The sequence below is a fragment of the Eufriesea mexicana genome, unplaced genomic scaffold, assembly GCF_001483705.2.
Source record: "Eufriesea mexicana isolate 0111107269 unplaced genomic scaffold, ASM148370v2 scaffold1477, whole genome shotgun sequence".
NCBI lineage: Eukaryota > Metazoa > Arthropoda > Insecta > Hymenoptera > Apidae > Eufriesea > Eufriesea mexicana.
In genome coordinates, this window is record NW_016909593.1 from 232,748 (window position 1) to 255,423 (window position 22,676).

The 22,676-nt window shown below is 35.7% G+C and overlaps 1 protein-coding gene across 1 annotated transcript in view; it reads right to left on the minus strand.

The window, feature by feature from the left end:
• Positions 1 to 559: 559 nt before the first annotated feature.
• Cph (BCL11 transcription factor chronophage) overlaps positions 560 to 22,676 on the minus strand; it is a 93,096-nt gene continuing 70,979 nt past the window's right edge. The window contains exon 3 of the mRNA XM_017901113.1: positions 560 to 3,183. Within this exon, the coding sequence (XP_017756602.1) occupies positions 1,028 to 3,183 (2,156 nt within the window). The 3' untranslated portion in view covers positions 560 to 1,027. The remainder of the gene's footprint in view (positions 3,184 to 22,676) is intronic.

Here is a 22,676-nt window from a genome sequence, read left to right on the forward strand (position 1 = left end):
GGTCTCGGGAAACGCGAGAGAGTGGACCCACGGGGACCCCGTGGCGCGGTCCACGGGTAGCCCTGGTGCGCCGGTGGCGACCTCGTCGGTGCAATGTACAAAAAGATTCCCCCTCCGCCCCTGTGGATCGCTCCACGATCTTCCTCGATATTTGCGCCTAACATTATACGTACGGAGTGGTTTGCAGGTTGCTCGTGTCGCATGACGCGATGCGTGTACACGTATTATAGAGGTGCGCACCGGTTATCCACGCACGTACATCACGTTACACGGTACGCGATAATATCTCTATCGTTATTAAATAAATAATCTTCAAATGCGATAATAAAGTTACTATGTTCATTAGCCTATGTATAATATTTATATTCTGTATAACTCTCCTCTGTATCTCGCGATTTATATTTATATATATATATTTATATATATATTTATATATTTATACTCTTTATATGTATAGATATATATATATATGTTCATATTTATAATGTCTTTATTTATAACTATTTATAAGGATATACTTCTTTAAATAGCTGTGCTGAGACTCGCAAAGTGGTAACCATTCGTTCGTTTCTCTAGTTCCATTAAAGTCGCCATCGCGCCTCGCTCCTCCGCGCGATCTTCCTCATCTAGAGGACCCTGTCGAGGCCAGTGTCTCCCTCGCTTTTATACATTCATGTACACTGCACCATTGCCGGGACCGTTTCCAGGTCTTGTCGATCAGCTGGTTCCTCGTTCGCCGACCTACCGCCTCTCCCAATCCTCAGAGGCGACCACGGACAGTTGACCAAGGCAGATCCTCCGGGGTACATGGACCATCCTCACGCGTACCATGTCCAACACGCTGCACGCGACTCGTCGCACAAGGTCTGTCGTCGTCGTCGAGCAACTCACTCGGTCAGGATTCGCCTCTTCTGTCGTTATCTCCGTCCTCTCGCTGCAGAGGAACAGGATCCCCTGTTCAGTACACCGGATAGGGTGGCCTGTGAGGCCACAATGGCGGGATCGGCGGTAGGCTTCCGTTCCAAGATCAAGTGTCCTTGGTACTCAGCGAAGAGTCCTCGTCCTGGCTGCCAGGGTAGGGCATGCCCAATTTCGGGCCCTGTTGCACCACCACCACGCACTTCCTCATGTGCTTCTCCAGCGTACTGGGCACGGAGAACGGCATCTCGCAGAATCGACACTTGTACGTATCCTTGCCGTGTCTACCGTGAGTCTTCATGTGCCTGGTCAGCTTCGAGCTCTGCGCGCACGCGTACGAGCAAAGCTCGCACTTGTACGGTTTCTCGCCGGTGTGCGACCGCCTGTGCACAGTCAAGTTGGAACAGTTCTTGAACACCTTGCCGCAATACTCGCACGTGTCGTTCCTCCCGCTCCGTTCCTTCTTCAACAACGGACTGGGCAGACCCTGCAGGGCGAGGCTCGACGTGGTGGCCTTGGTCGCTTTGCGGAACTCGTTGTTCTCCAGGTAATGGGGACTTGGCAGCCACAGGCCGCCAAAGTCCGGTCCCGAGGACCTGGGAAAACCCTGACCGGAGAATATGTTAGGCGTGGTCGAGGAATTGAAGTTCGTGGGCGACAGGGCGCTGTCTTTCTCCTTGTTGTTGTTCAGCGAGTTGGTCAGGTTCGACGGGGGCTCCGTCTTGATGAATCCGCCGCGGTGGTTCTCTTGCAGAGCCTGCCTGTAAGCTTCCGAGTACTGCGCTATGTTGCTCAACCCGAACTTCTCCATCAGGTCGCCGACCAGGCTGGCAGGCTTCTGCTCCACCCTTCCGCCGCTCTCCTCGCCGCTCTGACCTTGCGTAGTGCTGAGATCCTCCGGTGTGTTCTCCTCGGTGTCCTCTCTGTCAGCCTTCTGCTCGTTCTCCTCAGCCTCGTCGAGGTCCATATTCTCGTCGCAACTAGACCCGTCATCGGGGACCGTCTCGACACTGCCTTGGGGACTAGCGGCGTTCATGTTCTCCTGGTGTTCCTTTCTCATGTGTTTCCTGAGCTCTGCGAAACTGGCTATCTCCATCTCGCACACCTCGCACCTGGTCGGCGTTGTTTGTCCATCCTGCGTGCCGTCTTGCTGATACTGTCTCTCTTTATCTCGATGACTCCGTCGATGAACGACGAGGTTGGACTGGAAGCGGAATTTCTTGTCACAGACCTCGCAGGAGTAGATGGTCTCCGACGCAGAGTCTGCTATGATAGGCGTGGAGGCTACAGGTGGACTGGTCTTCTCGCTGTCGGTAGAGTTGTTGTTGTTGTGATGCACAACTGGACTCTGACTGTAGCAGGGTGGCGAGTTCTCTTTCTGATGATTATTATGCGTTATGATGACAGGGTTGTTGGGTGCCGGGCTAGGTGGTTCCACGGGCTGGCTGTGATTCTGGGCTGGTGGCTGCTGCTGCTGTTGCTGCTGTTGCTGCTGCTGGACGGTGCTCGGTACAGGCACAGCTGGTACCGGGGCGGGAGGATTGGAGTTTGTCGTAGGGTTACCGCTACTGGGTGGAGCCGCGCCTAAGGACGGATTAGCGAGGCTCCTTAGGCGCGCCGAGTAAAAATCCAGATTGGCCTCTAGTGGAGGAGGATGGGCCTGGCCGGCAAGACCACGGCCGTGAGACAGCTCGGCCAAGTTCGCCAGGTTCCGGGCGTTGTTCAACGAGTCCAATGAACTGCGGACCAAGGGGTCGCCGAGGTTCAGACCGTCCATGCCTCGTAGAGGATCGCCCAGGTTCTGGAGGTTCCTGGTCGCCGTCTGCAGTTCCTGCAGGCCCCTGTACCCGGCCAGCGGATTCAGGGCCAGGAAGTCCGGCCTGAACATAGGCGGGAAGCTTCGTTCGAGGTGTTGAGGTAGCCTTAGAAAACTGTGCAGGGGATCGCCGACCAGGGATGCCGAGGATTGCAGTTGCTGTCTGCCGCCACTGCTACCGCTCGAGTTCGTGCCGCCAGACGAGTTGCCCGTGGACGAGCTTCCCGTGGATTTGCTGCTCAGGTTCAGGTGGTTCGGTGGACTCAGGTGGTGCGTGTGAGTGGGAGTGGGCGTCGGCGGACTCGGCGCTGGCGTGTTCGACGATGAGTTCGTCGACGACGACGGGGAGGTGTATAGCCTGGCGCCGTGCACACTCTGCACGTGCTGCAGCAGCTCCCAGGCTGAGGTTAGTCTTCTGGAGCACTGCGAGCATTGCAGCCATCGGGGTTCTGGAACAGGCGAATAAAACAGCTTTGATTAGACCCCTGGTCGAATTTGACGTTAACAATCAGTGATTGACACTAAGGTGGCACCACGTTGGTGTCTTGCGCAAACGAGGAGTCAATCCTACCCGGTGCCAAACGAAAGAATCTCGATTACACGTGCAGACTCCAAGAGAGCAGTACTATGAAAACGTCACTTCGATTACTATCGTCGTACCAGAGTCTAGCGTTCCATTCCAGCTGAGAATTTTCTTTTGTTCGTGATAATTGAAACAGTTGTCCAATATTAATTTGGTGGGCAACACAGCGACATCGCGAGACGGATTTACAACGTCAGAATTTCCCCAAAATTCAATCGCGACGCGATAACTAGAACTACCTGTCTGTAGTACCTATACCTAAATATAGTGCATGCAGTGGTTATTAATTAATATGGTATAGTGAAAATAAAAGAGCATACGTAATTGTGACCCTATCTGAACAGAAATCGGTATAACATTTACCAAAAGCAGTTGCATATTTTCAGCAATCGCGAAAATAAAATGACCGAAACGAGTCATTTCGAGCCTCATGGCAGTTCTAGTATTAATGGAAACTCAAAATTTATGTAAATGTAAAAATTCAGGTATTGAACAAGTGGTTTTGTACTGAATATTTAAAAAATTGAAGAGATGGGGTCATTTTAGGAAGACTTTGGAATATGGGAGATATCAGATTATTGAAATACCATTATGAAAATATTGAGTCACACGATTTTTCCTGTGGTTTCTACGTCAAAAACAAAGTCGAAAATATAGAATAAAATTTTGCCATACGTCACACCGTTTCGGAGAAAATTAGCTTTCAATTCTCGATGGCGCGCGTGCATATGAATAATTATCGATTTAACGAATCTTGCTACGAATTATTATCTCTACTTACACTCGTGTTTATAAATATCCCGAATTAGCTCGATGATTTTGTACCAGTCGTCCACAAACAGCCAGTGTCAATCAACCAATATGGCTACGAATAGCAACTACACACCATCACATATTTAACTTCAATTTTCTCGGAAACGAGGCCTTGTATGTAATATAAATTGTATTCCACATTTTCGGTTTGCTTTTTCACGCAGAATCAAAAATGGTAGATTTCGTACCAAAATGTTGAAATGAAAGTAATTATATAAATATGTAGGAATGGTGTGTGTGGTCGGTCTTATATGCAGTAAACGACGACTCGCGGAATATTCCGCGATTGGTGATAGTAGACACTCGCGGGTTCGCAAATATACCGCGCTCCAACGACGACTCGCGGAATATTCCGCGCTTGGTGATAGTAGACTGCCGTGGGCTCGCGGAATATTCCGCGCTTGGTGATAGTAGACAGTCGCGGATTCGCAGAATATACCGCGCTTCAACGACGGCTCGCGGAATATGCCGCGCTTGGTGATAGTAGACAGTCGTGGACTTGCGGGATATTCCGCGCTTGGTGATAGATCATCGCGGGCTCGCGGAATATTCCGCGCTCTAACGACGACTCGCGGAATATTCCGCGTTTGGTGATAGTAGACAGTCGCGGGCTCGCGGAATATTCCGCGCTTGGTGATAGTAGACAGTCGCGGGTTCGCAGAATATACCGCGCTTCAACGACGGCTCGCGGAATATGCCGCGCTTGGTGATAGTAGACAGTCGTAGACACGCGGAATATTTTGCGCTTGGTGATAGTAGACAGTCATGGACTTGCGGGATATTCCGTGCTCGAACGACAGCTCGCGGAATATTCCGCGCTTGGTGATAATAGACAGTCGCGAGCTCGCGGAATATTCCGCGCTTGGTGATAGTAGACAGTCGCACGGAATATTCTGCGCTTGGTGATAGTAGACAGTCATGGACTTGCGGGATATTCCGCGCTCGAACGACAGCTCGCGGAATATTCCGCGTTTGGTGATAATAGACAGTCGCGAGCTCGCGGAATATTCCGCGCTTGGTGATAGTAGACAGTCGCGGGCTCGCGGAATATTCCGCGCTTGGATGCAAACGGATTATATAAAGGTCCATGGGCGTGAAACGAACAGTTCCAAGAGATAGTCACTGTGAAATATCATAGCGTCTAGAATAAGTCTTAAATCACTTCACAATAAATCATACTTTTATTATCTACCACCGTCCTCTTGCTGCCTCCTAAACAATTCTCACAAATATGCAAAACCTAATTATAATCTTCAATTGTAATTCACCCTGACTACAATGCGATGCACTGTAAGGAACATAGACGAAAAACACTTTTCTCCCTCCTGAACGACGCGAGGAGGAACTATGGATTTCACCCCTCTATCCGATTATACTCGCGATAAGTTGCGACCGCGTCAAACAGCGAAGAAGATTACCGGGAAGCTCGATGATATATATTAAACCTGGGAAAAATCTCTCGTCGAAGGGACACCGCAACATCACGGAACATGTGCGTGCAACGCGTGCGGCCTGGCCGCGTATACACGGGTTCGGCCGGCAGCTATCAATTTCCTGGGCACCCTTAATTTCGCGAAATCGGGATAGGAATCGGGTCCGTCGATTGAATTCGGAATTCAAACGGCGCGGCTGTGTCAAATTGCGGCCACGCGGGGGTTTAAAAATAATATCCACGTGGAACGATGCTCCTCGGTGGCTGCAGGCGTACAGGGGTTCGGCTCTAGGCAGGGTTGAAACTGACCCTTAACGACTTCACGACCCTGCCCCTCGCCCCGACGACCGCCGCCGCGGGGACTGGTTTTGAATTTCAATGTTTTTAATCCGGAATATCAGATTTTCGGCCATTTTTCACGCTCCAGAGACGCCGGGGCGGTTCGTGGGATTTTATTAATTCGAGGCCACCCTCCCCGGCGAGGATCGGGAAAAGATGGAAGTAAAGCGGAACAGACGTCCTGATGGTCCCTTATTTCGCGCCACGGAAACGTCGTCGAAGTTGGCCAGAGGAGAAGCATATTCTCGGGACCCGGTGATTCCGGACGTTAGGGGCGATCGTGACTTAAATTTACGTCTCGCGTGAATTGGGGTGTCTTCGATGTTGGCTTTATGGCTAGCAGCATCCGTCGGATAGGTTGCAACGGTGTTATTGGTCCTGGCGAGCAAGCACGTCGTTCGTGATTTTGGAAAAGGTTCGTGGTATGGGTTTATGGAACTGTTAAAATGAACATGGTTTTTCTTTCGATGCACAGAGACTTGTATTTGCGTTTGTACTCGAGGAATCCTTAAAAATTCAATGAGGTTTTGGGGTATTTATGTGTATATAAATTGTAATATTGATGTAATATATTCATGTGTAATATTGATAAATATTGATAAATTGAATTGATATTTATTTGATATTGGAATTAGTGTTTTTATTAATTAATAAATTTAATTGTTGATTTATTAGTTATTCAATTGGTAATTTGATATTTTGTTATATGGAGCAGGGTGTTACAATTATCGGAGTTTCATTGTTTTTGTATTCCAATGCAATATGGCGGCTTGGAAGAAGCTCTGTGATCGAAATAAGCATTTGAATTACACTGTTTATGGCATTCATAAAATATTTAAATACGATTGTTTGTAATGGAATAATTATTGGAAATTTATTGACGAAATTAATTAATATTTCGTGCATTTTAGCATCTGGAATATATATATACTTTGATATTTTGATAATTTAATATTTAAAAACTTCTTGATTTTATTTTTAGTAATCTTGGAAATTTTCATAATAATCATGTAATATTTATTTAATAGAAGCTCTGTGTTCAAAATAAACATTTGAATACAATGTTAATGCACCCATAAAATATTTAAATATGATTGTTTATTTTGCAATAATTACTCGAAATTTATTAACGAAATTAATTAGCATTTAGTAAATTTTAGCATCCAGAAGATTTACAAAAATATTATTAATAATAGACTATGAATATATTTTTGGTAATTTAATATTTAGAATCCTCTTGATTTTACTTTTAGTAATCTTGGAAATTTTCATAATAATTATGCAGTATGTTTATTTAATTGAAGCTCTGTGATCAAAATAAGCATTTGAATGCACTGTTTATGACACTCACAAAATATTTAAATATGATTGGAAATAATAATTGGAATAATTATTGGAAATTTATTGTAGAAATTAATTAATATTTAGTGAATTTCAGCATCTAGAATATTTACAAAAATATTATTAATAATAGGCTATAAATATATTTCTGGTAATTTAATATTTAGAATCTTCCTGATTTTATTTTTATTAATCTTGAAAATTCTCATAATGTTCAGGCAATATTTTATTTAATCGAAGCTCTGTGTTGAAAATAAGCATTTGAATACACTGTTTATGGCACTCACAAAATATTCAAGTATGATTGCTTATAATGGAATAATTATTGGAAATTTATTGGCAAAATTAATTAATATTTAGTCAATTTTAGCATCTAGAATATTTGCAAAAATATTATTAATAATGGGCTATAAATATATTTCTGGTAATTTAATATTTAGAATCTTCTTGATTTTATTTTTAATAATCATGGAAATTTTCATAATGATCATATAGTATGGTTATTTAATAGAAATTCCGTGATAAAAATTAGCACTTAAATGGACTGTTTATGGCACTCACAAAATATTTAAATATCATTGTTTATATTTTAGTAATTATTGATAATTTACTGACGAGATTAATTAATATTTAGTGAATTTTAGCATTCAGAAGATTTACAAAAATATTTTGTATAACTGGATATGAATATATTCGTTGCAATTTAATATTTAGAATCTTCCTGATTTTATTTTTAGCAATCTTGGAAATTTTCATAATAATCCTGCCAGTATTTAATTAATAAAAGCTCTGTGATCAAAACGAAGACCTGAGAGCACAATTTAAGCACCAAATTGTTTAAACATTTATACGGGAAATATACTATTCCAATTCGCACAATTGTTATTCATAGATCATAGTTCCTTTGATCGGAATAACCATCGAAAATTAATTAACGGAATTAACAACCCTATTTTTAAATTTCGCCATTCTCAAAAATAATTCCATTAAATCAGAATCAAATTAGAATTGCCCCCGACTGCTACACACGATACAAAATCGCGAACATGTAATTAATGGACAATTTAAAAATAAATTTTCCCCAATTCCCATGCAATATAGCGGTTCGATGGAAATTGCAGGATATTGAGGAGGACCTGAGAACAAGCTGGTAGCAAGAAATTTTACAGTCGACGCAAACGTGAGTTTTATGCGAGGTGGAACGTGCTGGTAGGAAATTAAAAAGTTCGCGATCGTTTCCCATATTATGCCGTTTCAGACTGATTTAGCAACGAGAAGAAAAGTCAGCCGGTAGACAAAAGATCTGGGAAAAATAAAAGCAGTCCTAATTAAATGGCTGTTCGAGATAGGGGAGATCTTTGTCGTTCGAAGGAAGTCTGGAGGCGAGAGTCTTAAAGCCGAACCTCCTCTAAATAAGACCTTACATTTTACTTAAGTTTCTTAAACGATTCTCCCCGCCGTCGGAATTGAGTCGTTTGTTACACCAAACGGAACGTTCCGTGTCCATCGTTTCCTCTTTTTATGAATTTTCATCTAAATCCTGCGATAACAACGTGACTCGACAGTTCTGAAATTCACCATGCTTTATTCGTTGATGATAATTTCGGAAATATTTCGTTGGTAGTATATTTTACCAATTATTATATTTTTCAAATTAATTTTCATAATAATAATTTTAATATAATAATTTTTCAATAATATAGTAATTTTTTTGTATGTTTTGCATATGTGAAGAATTATGCAGATTGTATCCTGTAATATGTATTGCGATGCATTTAGTATTTTATAGTAAAAATTAGGAATTTGTTTGTGTGGTTTTAATGCAATTTCTAGTTTCTAACACGGAAAATTGTTAAATTGATTGGACTAAATTTCTTAAATTAAAAATGGCTACTAATATTCAATGCAAAAGTAAGAAACAGTAATATTCCTGTATCTGGTTAGGTTTAAGATTGGTCAGATATGATCATTTCATATGATCAGAAAATTTTACAAAATTTAATTGAAGGATTAATATGAATCTTTTTAATTATTGGTGAACAGTATAGCTGCTGACAAAGTACGTGTTATTAGTATATATATGAGAGACAAAGAAGAAAGGATATTATAGAAAGCATTAGAATAGTTTAATTATTTTCAAAATTATTCTTATACTGCAAAAAAAGGAAGGAAAAAGGAAAGAACGAAATTATAGTTATTAGACAATTCTAATATAAAATACTAAGAAAAAAGAAAATGGAAATATTCAAATATTCAATAATAATCTAGATTTTTCACAATTTTGTCATAATATACATATAAACAGTGGTGCACAAAAATTTTTGGAAGATACCTACACACAAATCCACCACAAAATACTAAATATTAATAAATATTGAAAATAATACTTTGCACCATACAAAATTCAAGAAAAAGAAAAATAATTGACTTGCCAATACATTTGAATTTCTCTCACACTTTTATTACAACTTTCTTCTAAGCAATGTTTAAAAATTTGTTAAATAGAAACATTTCACATTTCACCTTAAACCACTCTCAAATGCTAAATTAAATATTAATATTCTACAACATGCAACACTCAAAATAAGAAATAAAAAATGACTCTCTGACAATACACTTCAATTTCTCTCACACTTTTATCATAACTTTCTCCTAAGCAATGTTCAAGAATTTCTTAAATAGAGACATTTCACATTTCATCTTAAACCACTCTAAAATACTAAATTAAATATTAATATTCTGCAACATGCAACACTCAAAATAAAAAATAAAAAATGACTCTCTGGCAATACACTTAAATTTCTCTCACAATTTTATTACAATTTCCTCCTAAGCAATGTTAAAAATTTATCAAATAGGGAAATTTCACATTTCACCTTATACCACTCTAAAATACTAAATTAAATATTAATATTCTGCATCATATAGCAATCAAAATAAAAAGAAAAAATGATTTTCTAACACATTTCAATTTTTCTCACACTTTTATCACAACTTTCTCTCAATCAGTTCAAAAATTTCTTAAATAGGGAAATTTCAGGCTTCACCCCAAACCACCCTAAAATACTAAATTAAATATTAATACTCTGCAATATACAACAATCAAAATAAAATTTAAAAATGATTCTAACACATTTCAATTTTTTTCACACTGTTATCACAACTTTCTCCTAAGCTATGTTCAAAAATTTCTTACATGGAGACATTTCACATTTTATCCTAAACCACCCCAAAATATTAAATTAAATACTAATACTCTGCAATATACAACACCAAAAATAAAATTAAAAACTAACTCTCTAATACATTTCAATTTTTCTCACACTGTTATCACAACTTTCTCCTAAGCTATGTTCAAAAATTTCTTACATGGAGACATTTCACATTTTATCCTAAACCACCCCAAAATATTAAATTAAATACTAATACTCTGCAATATACAACACCAAAAATAAAATTAAAAACTAACTCTCTAATACATTTCAATTCTTCTCACACTGTTATCACAACTTTCTCCTAAGCTATGTTCAAAAATTTCTTAAATGGAGACATTTCACGCTTCACCCCAAACCACCCCAAGATACTAAATTAAATATCAAAACTCTATAATATACAACACCCAAAATAAAAATAAAGAAGATCGGAGAGAAACAATAAAAACAAATCACTTCCCACTACATATCTAGTCTTTCTCACTCTTTTCACAAATTTCCCAATTTTTCACCCCTAAATACGGATAAAAAGAATTTCTTTCAGCCCAAAATACCAAATTAAATATTAATACTCTATAATATACAACACCCAAAATAAAAGTAAAGAAGATCGGAGAGAAACAGTTAAAACAAATCACACCCCACCACATTTCTAGTCTTTCTCACTCTTTTCACAAATTTCCCAATTTTTCACCCCTAAATACGGATAAAAAGAATTTCTTTCAGCCCAAAATACCAAATTAAATATTAATACTCTATAATATACAACACCCAAAATAAAAATAAAGAAGATCGGAGAGAAACAGTAAAAACAAATCACTTCCCACCACATATCTAGTCTTTCTCACTCTTTTCACAAATTTCCCAATTTTTCACCCCTAAATACGGATAAAAAGAATTTCTTTCAGCCCAAAATACCAAATTAAATATTAATACTCTATAATATACAACACCCAAAATAAAAATAAAAAAGATCGGAGAGAAACAGTAAAAACAAATCACACCTCACCACATTTCTAGTCTTTCTCACTCTTTTCACAAATTTCCCAATTTTTCACCCCTCAGCACGAATAAAAAGAATTTCTCCGTGGAGCGCGCAGAAATCACTGGAAGCCGGCAGATGAAAGCGGTGAGCGTCGGTGAAAATTAAGAAGAGGGAATTACAGGTCGATTGTTGGTCTGGTCTGGCGTTTATTAGCGAAATTATCGAAGAGAAACGAGGCTGAGACAGCAGAGCTCGGGGCCCCGCGAAGCGCGCAGGAGCCGGGTATCAGCGATGTCCAATAAATGAATCACGCTGGCGCGGATGCCGGCGACAATGGGACACGTAAACAATGAATCCTAAATTAAATTAGAAACAACTCGGGGGACGTCAGCTTCATAAGCGATAGGATATACCACGCGACAATACACAATGGAACACATATCGCCGCGTGTAACAAGGTGCTAAGTAGAATAACGAGGCTGCCGGGTGGGCGACGGATTTTTCTTCCCCGCCTCGCTGACCTTTCACCACGATTACGCTTGCGTTTACGCGTCGCGGTAAGAAACGCTCGCGGAATGGAAGAGGGAAATGCCGTGATCCCGCGCGGATAACCTCGTTCTCCGCGAACGCTGCGTCGGCTTCGTACGTCACTGGCTATGTACCGTTTCTGCGGAAATCCTGCGGGAGGGTAGAAAATCCGCGTGGAGGATTGTCATTGTGTTATTGCTGGTGAAAGTATTGTGATTTTGTGAAGTATACCTTTTTAATTTGTGTATAATAATTTGTGAGAATTCTTAAAATTCAGACGTCCCTGCTTATATTACGATTCTTCGAAAATCCTGTGAGAGCATAGAAAATCGGTGTGAAGAATTGTCATAATGTTATTGCTGCCGAAAGTAGTGTGATTTTGTGAAATATACCTTTTTCAATTATGTATAATAATTTTTGAGAAATTTAAATACCCAGACGACCCTACTTATGTTATGTTTCTTCGGAAATCGTGCAAGAGGATAGACAATCGGTGTGAAGATTTGTGATAGTATTATTGGTGGAGAAAGTAGTGTGATTTTGTGAAATATATCTTCTTTATGTATATATAATAATTTGTGAGAAATTTTAAAATTCAGACGTCCTTACTTATATTACGATTCTTCGAAAATCCTGTGAGAGCATAGAAAATCCGTGTGAAGATTTGTCATAGTGTTATTGCTGGTGAAAGTAGTGTGATTTTGTGAAGTATACCTTTTCAATTTATGTATAATAATTTGTGAGAAATTTCAAAATTTAGACGACCCCAGGTTATGTTAGTATTCTTTGAAAATCCTGTGAGAGGATAGAAAATCAATGTGGAAGTTAGTTATAGTGTTATTGCTGGTGAAAGTAGTGTGATTTTGTGAAGTATATCTTTTTACTTTATGTATAATAATTTTTGAGAAATTTAAATACCCAGACGACCCTACTTATGTTATGTTTCTTCGGAAATCGTGCAAGAGGATAGAAAATCGATGTGAAGATTTGTGATAGTATTATTGGTGGAGAAAGTAGTGTGATTTTGAGAAATATATCTTTTTTATATATATAGACAATAATTTGTAAGAAATTTTCAAGTTCCGATGTTCCTGCTTATGCTATGATTCTTCAAGAAAATTAAGAGGGGATAAAAAATCGGTGTGGAGGATTGTCATTGTGTTATTGCTGGTGAAAGTAGTGTAATTTTGTGAAGTATACCTTCTTAATTTATGTATAACAATTTGTGAAAAATTCAAAAATTTAGACGTCCCCAAATTATGTTACGATTCTTTGAAATTCCTGTGAGATGATAGAAAATCGGTCTAAAGATTTGTTATAATGTTACTGGTGGAGAAAGTAGTGTGATTTTGTGAAATATACCTTTTCTAATTATGTATAATAAAATTTTCAAATTCAGATGTTCCTGCTTATGCTATGATTCTTCAAGAATAATAAGAGGGGATAAAAAATCGATGTGGAGGTTTTTCATTGTGTTATCGATGGTGAAAGTAGTGTGATTTTGTGAAATGTATCTTCTTTATGTATATATAATAATTTGTAAGAAATTTAAAAATTCGAACACCCCTGCTTATGTTACGATTCTTCAAAAATTCTATGAGAAAATAAAATATCAGTGTGGAGGTTTGTCATTGTGTTATTGCTGGTAAGAATAGTGTGATTTTGTGAAATATACCTCTTTTATTTATGTATAATAATTTTTGAGAAATTTTAAAATTCTGATGACCCTGCTTATGTGTAGCTTCTGTGAAAATCATGCAAAAAGGTAGAAAATTGATGTGACTATCTGTTATTACTAGTGAAAGTAGTGTGATTTTGTGAAATATAGCTTTTTTTATTTACGTGTAATAATTTATGATAAATTAAAAAATTTAGACCACCCTGCTTATATTCCGATTCTTCGAAAATCCTACGAGAGGATAGAAGATTGATTATGAAGACTTGTTATCGATGAAAGTACCGAAAAATTGTAAAACACACATATTTCTTTTTCTATGTATCCAATTTATAAGAAATTTTTAAATTCAAATGACTATTCGAAAACTTTGAAAGAGGATAGAAAATCGATGAGAAAATATCTTACTTCTGACAAAAATAATAAAAATTTGTGAAAAGTATCTTTCCAAAATTCAAACATGACTATGCACATATATCCCACGTTTTTCGAAAATCTTGGAACACTTCGAAAGTCAAAATTAAACAAACAATGAACGCCAATTTTAACGAATAAATTCCAAATTTGTTGTACCCAGGAACCACCATCAACATATAGACCATAAAACACTAATCATTTAGTTTAAACGAAAAACAGTTTCATGGAACAATACATTGACCATTTTAATCTGAAATAAGTAACTTCAACCAAAAATGTTGCTGCACGCCAAAAAATAGAGAACAACAGCCATCGCGACAGTCCGCCGATTCTCCCTCCCGAATCGATAAATCCAAACAAAGAACGGAATAAACAAATCCACACACTCGAAGCTCACCAATAAAATACACCAACACCCACTGAAACTCGCCAGAAATATTTCCCCACGCGTCTCCGCAGCTCCCTCGATTTTCGATTTTCCAACGTATAGAAAATTACCTCGGACCATGCCTGAAACAAAGGTGGAGGAAGACAGAAACAGGAGGAAAAAGCACTCAATTTCAAGCGCGTCATTGGAGGGACCATTTCGAGTGCGAACCGGCTGACCCCGGAAAGAATTAGAAAGCGAGGAAAGGGCCGAGTCACGGGGCAAATGAGGGGTCATCGAGTGGCAAACCGTGAAAATTTGGCATATTGTCTCTTTGGCGTGGAGGACGACCTTTCCTCTGCCGGAAGCGGAGGATGCCGGGGACCTGGCCGAGGAAAAGAGGGGACCGAGGCAGGAGATAAGCAAGTGCTCGGGAGCATAATAAAGGTGTATCGATTCACTGGCGAACGCTTTTCATATGCAAACGTCGCGGCCGGCCATCCGTTAGGATTATTTCTTTAGATTTTCCACGATCTCCTCGCCGAGAGACGCTTCGCCCTTACTGGAGATGCGACCGATAGAGCAGCGCATCGATCATGATTTATAGAGTTCCACTTACGCCGCGAATGGCGCCACGTGAGGGAAGATGGCGACGATGGGAATCGTTGTAAACTCGTGATTTATAACTGGAATTCATGCGAGTAGGTGGAAGTTGTCGGGAGAGTGAACGAATTTTTGTTTGGATGCTGGTGGAGCAATGCTGAAAAGTTTTAGACCATGAATTCTTTTTTCTCGATAATTCGGAGAATTGAGTAAAACTGTTTGTGGGGTTTGAGGAGTAGAAAGTGGGATTAAAAGAGGTAAGACTGAGGAAATTATTGTGAGGATAATTAAATATTGGTTTAATTGCTAGGGGAAATATTGATTAGGTTAGAATTTTGAGAAATTTTTAATAATAAGAGGAAGATTCTTGGATTATTTAAAAAATATTGTTTTGAGCGTTTGAGGAGAAGAAAGTGAGATTAATGAAAATGAGGCTAAAGAAATTATTGTGAGAATAATTGAATATTGGTATAATTGTTAGGAGTCGAATATTGATTAAATTAGAATTTTGAGAAATTTTTAATAATAAGAGGAAGATTCTTGGATTATTTAAAAAATTTTGTTTTGAGTGTTTGAGGAGAAGGAAGTGAGGTTAAGGAAGATGAGACTGAGGAAATTACTATGAGAATAATTATAAATATTGATATAATTGTTAGAAGTCGAATATTGATTAAATTAGAATTTTGAGAAATTTTTAATAATAAGAGGAAGATTCTTGGATTATTTAAAAAATATTGTTTTGAGCGTTTGAGGAGAAGGAAGTGAGGTTAATGAAAATGAGGCTAAAGAAATTATTGTGAGAATAATTGAATATTGGTATAATTGTTAGGAGTCGAATATTGATTAAATTAGAATTTTGAGAAATTTTTAATAATAAGAGGAAGATTCTTGGATTATTTAAAAAATTTTGTTTTGAGTGTTTGAGGAGAAGGAAGTGAGGTTAAGGAAGATGAGACTGAGGAAATTACTATGAGAATAATTATAAATATTGATATAATTGTTAGAAGTCGAATATTGATTAAATTAGAATTTTGAGAAATTTTTAATAATAAGAGGAAGATTCTTGGATTATTTAAAAAATATTGTTTTGAGCGTTTGAGGAGAAGGAAGTGAGGTTAATGAAAATGAGGCTAAAGAAATTATTGTGAGAATAATTGAATATTGGTATAATTGTTAGGAGTCGAATATTGATTAAATTAGAATTTTGAGAAATTTTTAATAATAAGAGGAAGATTCTTGGATTATTTAAAAAATTTTGTTTTGAGTGTTTGAGGAGAAGGAAGTGAGGTTAAGGAAGATGAGACTGAGGAAATTACTATGAGAATAATTATAAATATTGATATAATTGTTAGAAGTCGAATATTGATTAAATTAGAATTTTGAGAAATTTTTAATAATAAGAGGAAGATTCTTGGATTATTTAAAAAATATTGTTTTGAGCGTTTGAGGAGAAGGAAGTGAGGTTAATGAAAATGAGGCTAAAGAAATTATTGTGAGAATAATTGAATATTGGTATAATTGTTAGGAGTCGAATATTGATTAAATTAGAATTTTGAGAAATTTTTAATAATAAGAGGAAGATTCTTGGATTATTTAAAAAATTTTGTTTTGAGTGTTTGAGGAGAAGGAAGTGAGGTTAAGGAAGATGAGACTGAGGAAATTACTATGAGAATAATTATAAATATTGATATAATTGTTAGAAGTCGAATATTGATTAAATTAGAATTTTGAGAAATTTTTAATAATAAGAGGAAGATTCTTGGATTATTTAAAAAATATTGTTTTGAGCGTTTGAGGAGAAGGAAGTGAGGTTAATGAAAATGAGGCTAAAGAAATTATTGTGAGAATAATTGAATATTGGTATAATTGTTAGGAGTCGAATATTGATTAAATTAGAATTTTGAGAAATTTTTAATAATAAGAGGAAGATTCTTGGATTATTTAAAAAATTTTGTTTTGAGTGTTTGAGGAGAAGGAAGTGAGGTTAAGGAAGATGAGACTGAGGAAATTACTATGAGAATAATTATAAATATTGATATAATTGTTAGAAGTCGAATATTGATTAAATTAGAATTTTGAGAAATTTTTAATAATAAGAGGAAGATTCTTGGATTATTTAAAAAATATTGTTTTGAGCGTTTGAGGAGAAGGAAGTGAGGTTAATGAAAATGAGAAAAGTGAGATTAATGAAAATGAGGCTAAAGAAATTATTGTGAGAATAATTGAATATTGGTATAATTGTTAGGAGTCGAATATTGATTAAATTAGAATTTTGAGAAATTTTTAATAATAAGAGGAAGATTCTTGGATTATTTAAAAAATTTTGTTTTGAGTGTTTGAGGAGAAGGAAGTGAGGTTAAGGAAGATGAGACTGAGGAAATTACTATGAGAATAATTATAAATATTGATATAATTGTTAGAAGTCGAATATTGATTAAATTAGAATTTTGAGAAATTTTTAATAATAAGAGGAAGATTCTTGGATTATTTAAAAAATATTGTTTTGAGCGTTTGAGGAGAAGGAAGTGAGGTTAATGAAAATGAGGCTAAAGAAATTATTGTGAGAATAATTGAATATTGGTATAATTGTTAGGAGTCGAATATTGATTAAATTAGAATTTTGAGAAATTTTTAATAATAAGAGGAAGATTCTTGGATTATTTAAAAAATTTTGTTTTGAGTGTTTGAGGAGAAGGAAGTGAGGTTAAGGAAGATGAGACTGAGGAAATTACTATGAGAATAATTATAAATATTGATATAATTGTTAGAAGTCGAATATTGATTAAATTAGAATTTTGAGAAATTTTTAATAATAAGAGGAAGATTCTTGGATTATTTAAAAAATATTGTTTTGAGCGTTTGAGGAGAAGGAAGTGAGGTTAATGAAAATGAGGCTGAGAAAATTCTTGTGAGAATAATTAAATATTGGTTTAATTATTAGGGGTGGAATATTGATTAGGTTAGATTTTTCAGAAATTTTAAATAATAAGAGGCAGATTTTTGGTTTATTTAGAAAATTATGTTTTGGGTGCTTAAGGAGAAGGAAGTGAAATTAGATAAGAGGAGGCTAAGGAAATTAATATGAGAATAATTAAATATTGCTTTAACTCTTAGGGGTAGAATATTGATTATATAAATTTTTGAGAAATTTTTAATAATTAAAGGCAGAATCTTGGATTATTCAAAGTATAATTTAAAGTGATTGAAGTTTTATCAACACCCAATTATAAGAATTATGTTTTCAAGTTCTCAAAAAGGAAAGCTGTAAAAGAGATTAAGAAAGTGATTATCAAAATGATAAATTTTGTGTTATTGTTCAGACAGGAATATTGAGATATTGAGAAGTTTTGTTATCACGAGAACCGATGTTTTCCATATCTTTGGGAATAATTCAAAAATCGGAGAGATGAAAATCTTCTCGTAATCAACTGTGACTTGTTATACAATTATCGACTAATTTATTTGTATACAAAGATAATAATTCGAATGCAATTACCTTATTTTAGTATATTTAAATCTAATTTCTATCCTACGCGATAAAAGCCAATACAGTTAGTACAAATTAGAATTAGGTTCTCTAAAATTGAACAATTGAACCCATTTAGCTACGCCAATCGATACTAATTCAGAGTTAATTTGAGAAATAACTTGACACAATCTCGCTATAATTAATTCCACGTGTAAGCTGAGATTTACAGCTAAGCTCCACTTTGCCATGTTCAAATGCATTTGTGATTTCCAGTTTTATTTTAATTACTTGTACTTATACCTCTGTATTTTATTTATGAATTACCATATTGATATAAACGATATATTTATTACACTTATTCAGCATTTTAAATACAGTCATATTTAAATACCGATTTGTGATCAGACAAAATTTTTATTATAGTCAGCTAGATAAAAATTTTAAGAATTTTAGTTATTATTTATACTTAGTTATAGTTTATAGTTTAGATAATATTATAATATTTAGCTATTTTAGAATTGTATCTTACATTATTCAATCAATTTCATTGCCAAGTTGTGATTTCCTGTAACATAACCTCAAAAAATGTATTTAGTATACAATTTTTCTAAATGGATTCTCCTTTATTTTATCTCAAAAAATCCTCTTTATTTTTAAATTCCATAGGTAAACTAAGAATTAGAACTATTTGAACAAAAATTTACCATCATATCAATTAATTATTTTCAATTATATCAACTGATTATATCCATAAGATACAACTCCGCCTTACATAACCTTAAAAAAATTGCTTTCTAAATTATTTTCCAAACCTCTATAAATAATTTAATAAAATACCAAATTTCGTGCAAAAATCGACGAATTGGCTCACACTGTCAACATAATTTACATAATAACTAAATTTCATCAATTCTTCGAATAAAATTAAGATGACATAATAATTAACAGAATTTCTGGCAGAGAGTTTTCCCGATATATCGAATCGCAGTCATACTTAGCATGCGATCCGACGTCAAAAGTTAAATTTGCCAGGGGTACCATGGGATCAAACGAACAATATGGCCGCATGCGAATCGCGATAGTGACCGAACGATTTTCCTCAGAAATTGCCCGACAAATTGGCCCACGCGACGTTTACGGGCAAATCGTTCGGAATGCCATTGTTTAACGACGATCCAGGCCCTGGTCATCCTACGAATACTTCCTGTCAACCCTTTCACGGAAGATTTCACACGAAACCTAGCTACCCTCAATCGGCCGGGGACAGTTTCCGCGAAATAATTTCACGAATGCTCTTCGCTGCGCCTTTTTCAGACGTGTTCCTCGGCTCCCTCCATCGCGTTTCTTTTTTAAATTCCTCCACGATTACCGAAGTTTAAATGTGTTCTTTTAACTTGGACTGTTGTCATCTTTCAAACTGTATTTTGTATAAAAATTTTTCGCGAGAAATGAAATATACCTTTGTTCCGTTTAATTTGCATCGATTATGGTTATAATTGGTGGTTAGATTTTTAAAAGTGACATAATCGATGAAAAGGATTATTTATTACGTTTGGAATTAATATTATTTATCTTTTAACACGTGTTTTAAATTATATTGAATTACAATGAATTTGTAAAGTGGATTTTTATTTTAGATAAATTAATAATATGAAAATTAGAAGTTTTATTGAAAGAAACAAGTAACTTCTTTGAGTATTTGGTATTGTAGGCCTCTCAGAATTGGATATAAAGATTTCAAACAATTTCAAATAAATTTATGTGAATAAATTATTGTAACAAACTGGGTTTTTATTTGAAAAGAAATGAATTTAGAAAATATGGAAATAATTAATTAATTTATTAAAAGGAACAAGTAATTTCTTTGAATATTTGGTTTTACAGGTCTCTCAGAATTAAATATAAACATTCCAAACGATTTTAAATAAATTTATTCGAATAAATTCACAATTCACAGTGGAAATGAATTTACCAAATATGGAAATTAGAAGATTGTAATGTGTAAAATAAAAATATAAGAATTGGGTATTCAACTAAAAGGAATCAAATAATTTCCTTAAATATTGAATTCTACAAATCTCTTCATAAAATCACAGTATATGTCAACACAGAAAATAAAAGAATCCCATATGAAGATTCCAAACAATATCAAATAAACAAATTTCAATAAATTCGCAAAGTGGATTTTTATTTCAGAGGAAATCAATAAAAGTATACAAAAATTACGAATTTTGATACAAAATATTCCGTTTCGCAAACCTCACCATAAAATCAAAATCAATGTTAACAGAAAAAATAAAAGAACCCCATATAAAGATTCCAAACAATATGAAATAAACAAATTTCAAAAAATTCGCAAAGTGGATTTTTATTTCAGAAAAAAATCTAATTCAAAGAATACAAGAATTACAAAATTTTCCCAAAAATTGAGTAACTTCCATAAATATTTATTTCCATAAATTAATATCACCAACAAAAATTAAAAAATTGCCCAAAGTCCCAAAACTCGTGAATAAAATCACGAAAACTGAGTACCATCTTCCTCATAACTCCCAAAATTAATATACAAATCCAGGAATCCTATACTAATCAACATTTCTCCAATCAGCACCAGCCCCCTTAAGCATAACCTGGAACTCGCTGAAAAGTTTTGCAAGTCGAGATCTATTCAATTGCACGTGTCTCGAAAAATCCCAATACCTCCTATACCTTCGTCTAATCCTTCGTCCACGAAACTATCAGCTCGTAGACGATGCTATTTTCGATTCTTCTGCACGCCATTAACGAGGGTGATTATCGAGCGACAACTATTTCGAGGATTTATCAATTATGAAAGAATAATTGCTCGCAGCGGTTATTGATCGTGGACGATTGTTGGCTGGATTTTCGGGCATGGACGGGTGGAAAATTTATTAAAACGCGCAGTTTCGTCCAGGAGATCTTGCTGCTTTCCGACCTGTGGCACATCTGCCGTCCGTGACGTCACGACGCGCGTGGATGTGCATACGTGCACGCATACGAGGAAGGCCTTTAATCCAGAATGGCGTGTGACAATATTAAAATATCGATTAGCCAACGTATGCGGCGTATGCACTTTGTCCTACGGCACAAGGGTTGCACTTAAAAGGGACAACGCTGCGTATCCAGGTAGATAGATTGTGGGCGATTTTAATCAGGGATCAGATTATGCGTGTTGGACGCAGATTCACCGATTGTAACTCGCCATCCCTGTGCATTTCTTCATTCTTTTTTTGGGGGGCTAGGGGAGGGTTTCCGGGGAGAGGGGGGCCTGTGATCGATGCTTTCTATTGCTTTTGAAAATGGGTTTCGGAATCTAGTATATTTACTATATTTTAGTATGTTTGATATGGTTAATAACGTAGAATGATTAATAAATTATCGTTCTTTAGAACATTCATTCAATGAATGTAGAAATTTAATATTAAATAAAAATTTTTAACATGACAGAAAAGTGTAATGAATTTAAAATTCAAGAATATAGAATTAATTCTATTATTAAAAATTTCAACATGAAATATATTTTCTTTTTTCAGATTCAAATTCTTTTTATTCGGATAATTTAATTTATTTACATAATTTTATTATATTTATAATAATAATTATTGTTTTTACTATTTATTTAATTATTGATATTTTAAGTAATAAATATATTAATTTATATTTATTGAAAAATTTATAACATTTAATTGAAACGATTTGAACAATTATTTCTATAATTATTTTATTATTTATTTCTTTACCTTCTTTACAAATTTTATATTATATTGATGAATTATTAAATCTAAAATTTAGTATGTTTAGGTAGCACGAGTGATTTTTAAATATGTGTATGTGATATAGTGTGTATGTTATATAATTAGGGTGAGGTATTGTAGTATTAAATTGTATATATTATGTAATTTATATTTGATATTGAATTAATAATTACTTTTAGAATGGGAATTAAAAGCTGCATTAGATATTATTAAGAAGATGCAGGAGAATGATATTAAATTATAATAATATTGCAAATTTCTGAATTATTATTCTTTATTTAGCAGTAATTATAGCGAAATTAGAATTGCATTCGGTACTATGAGTTGCAGGTAAAATGGTACCTGTCTTCAGTAGAAGTACAATTCAGTGTTATAATACTATGAAAAATTATATTAACTCGA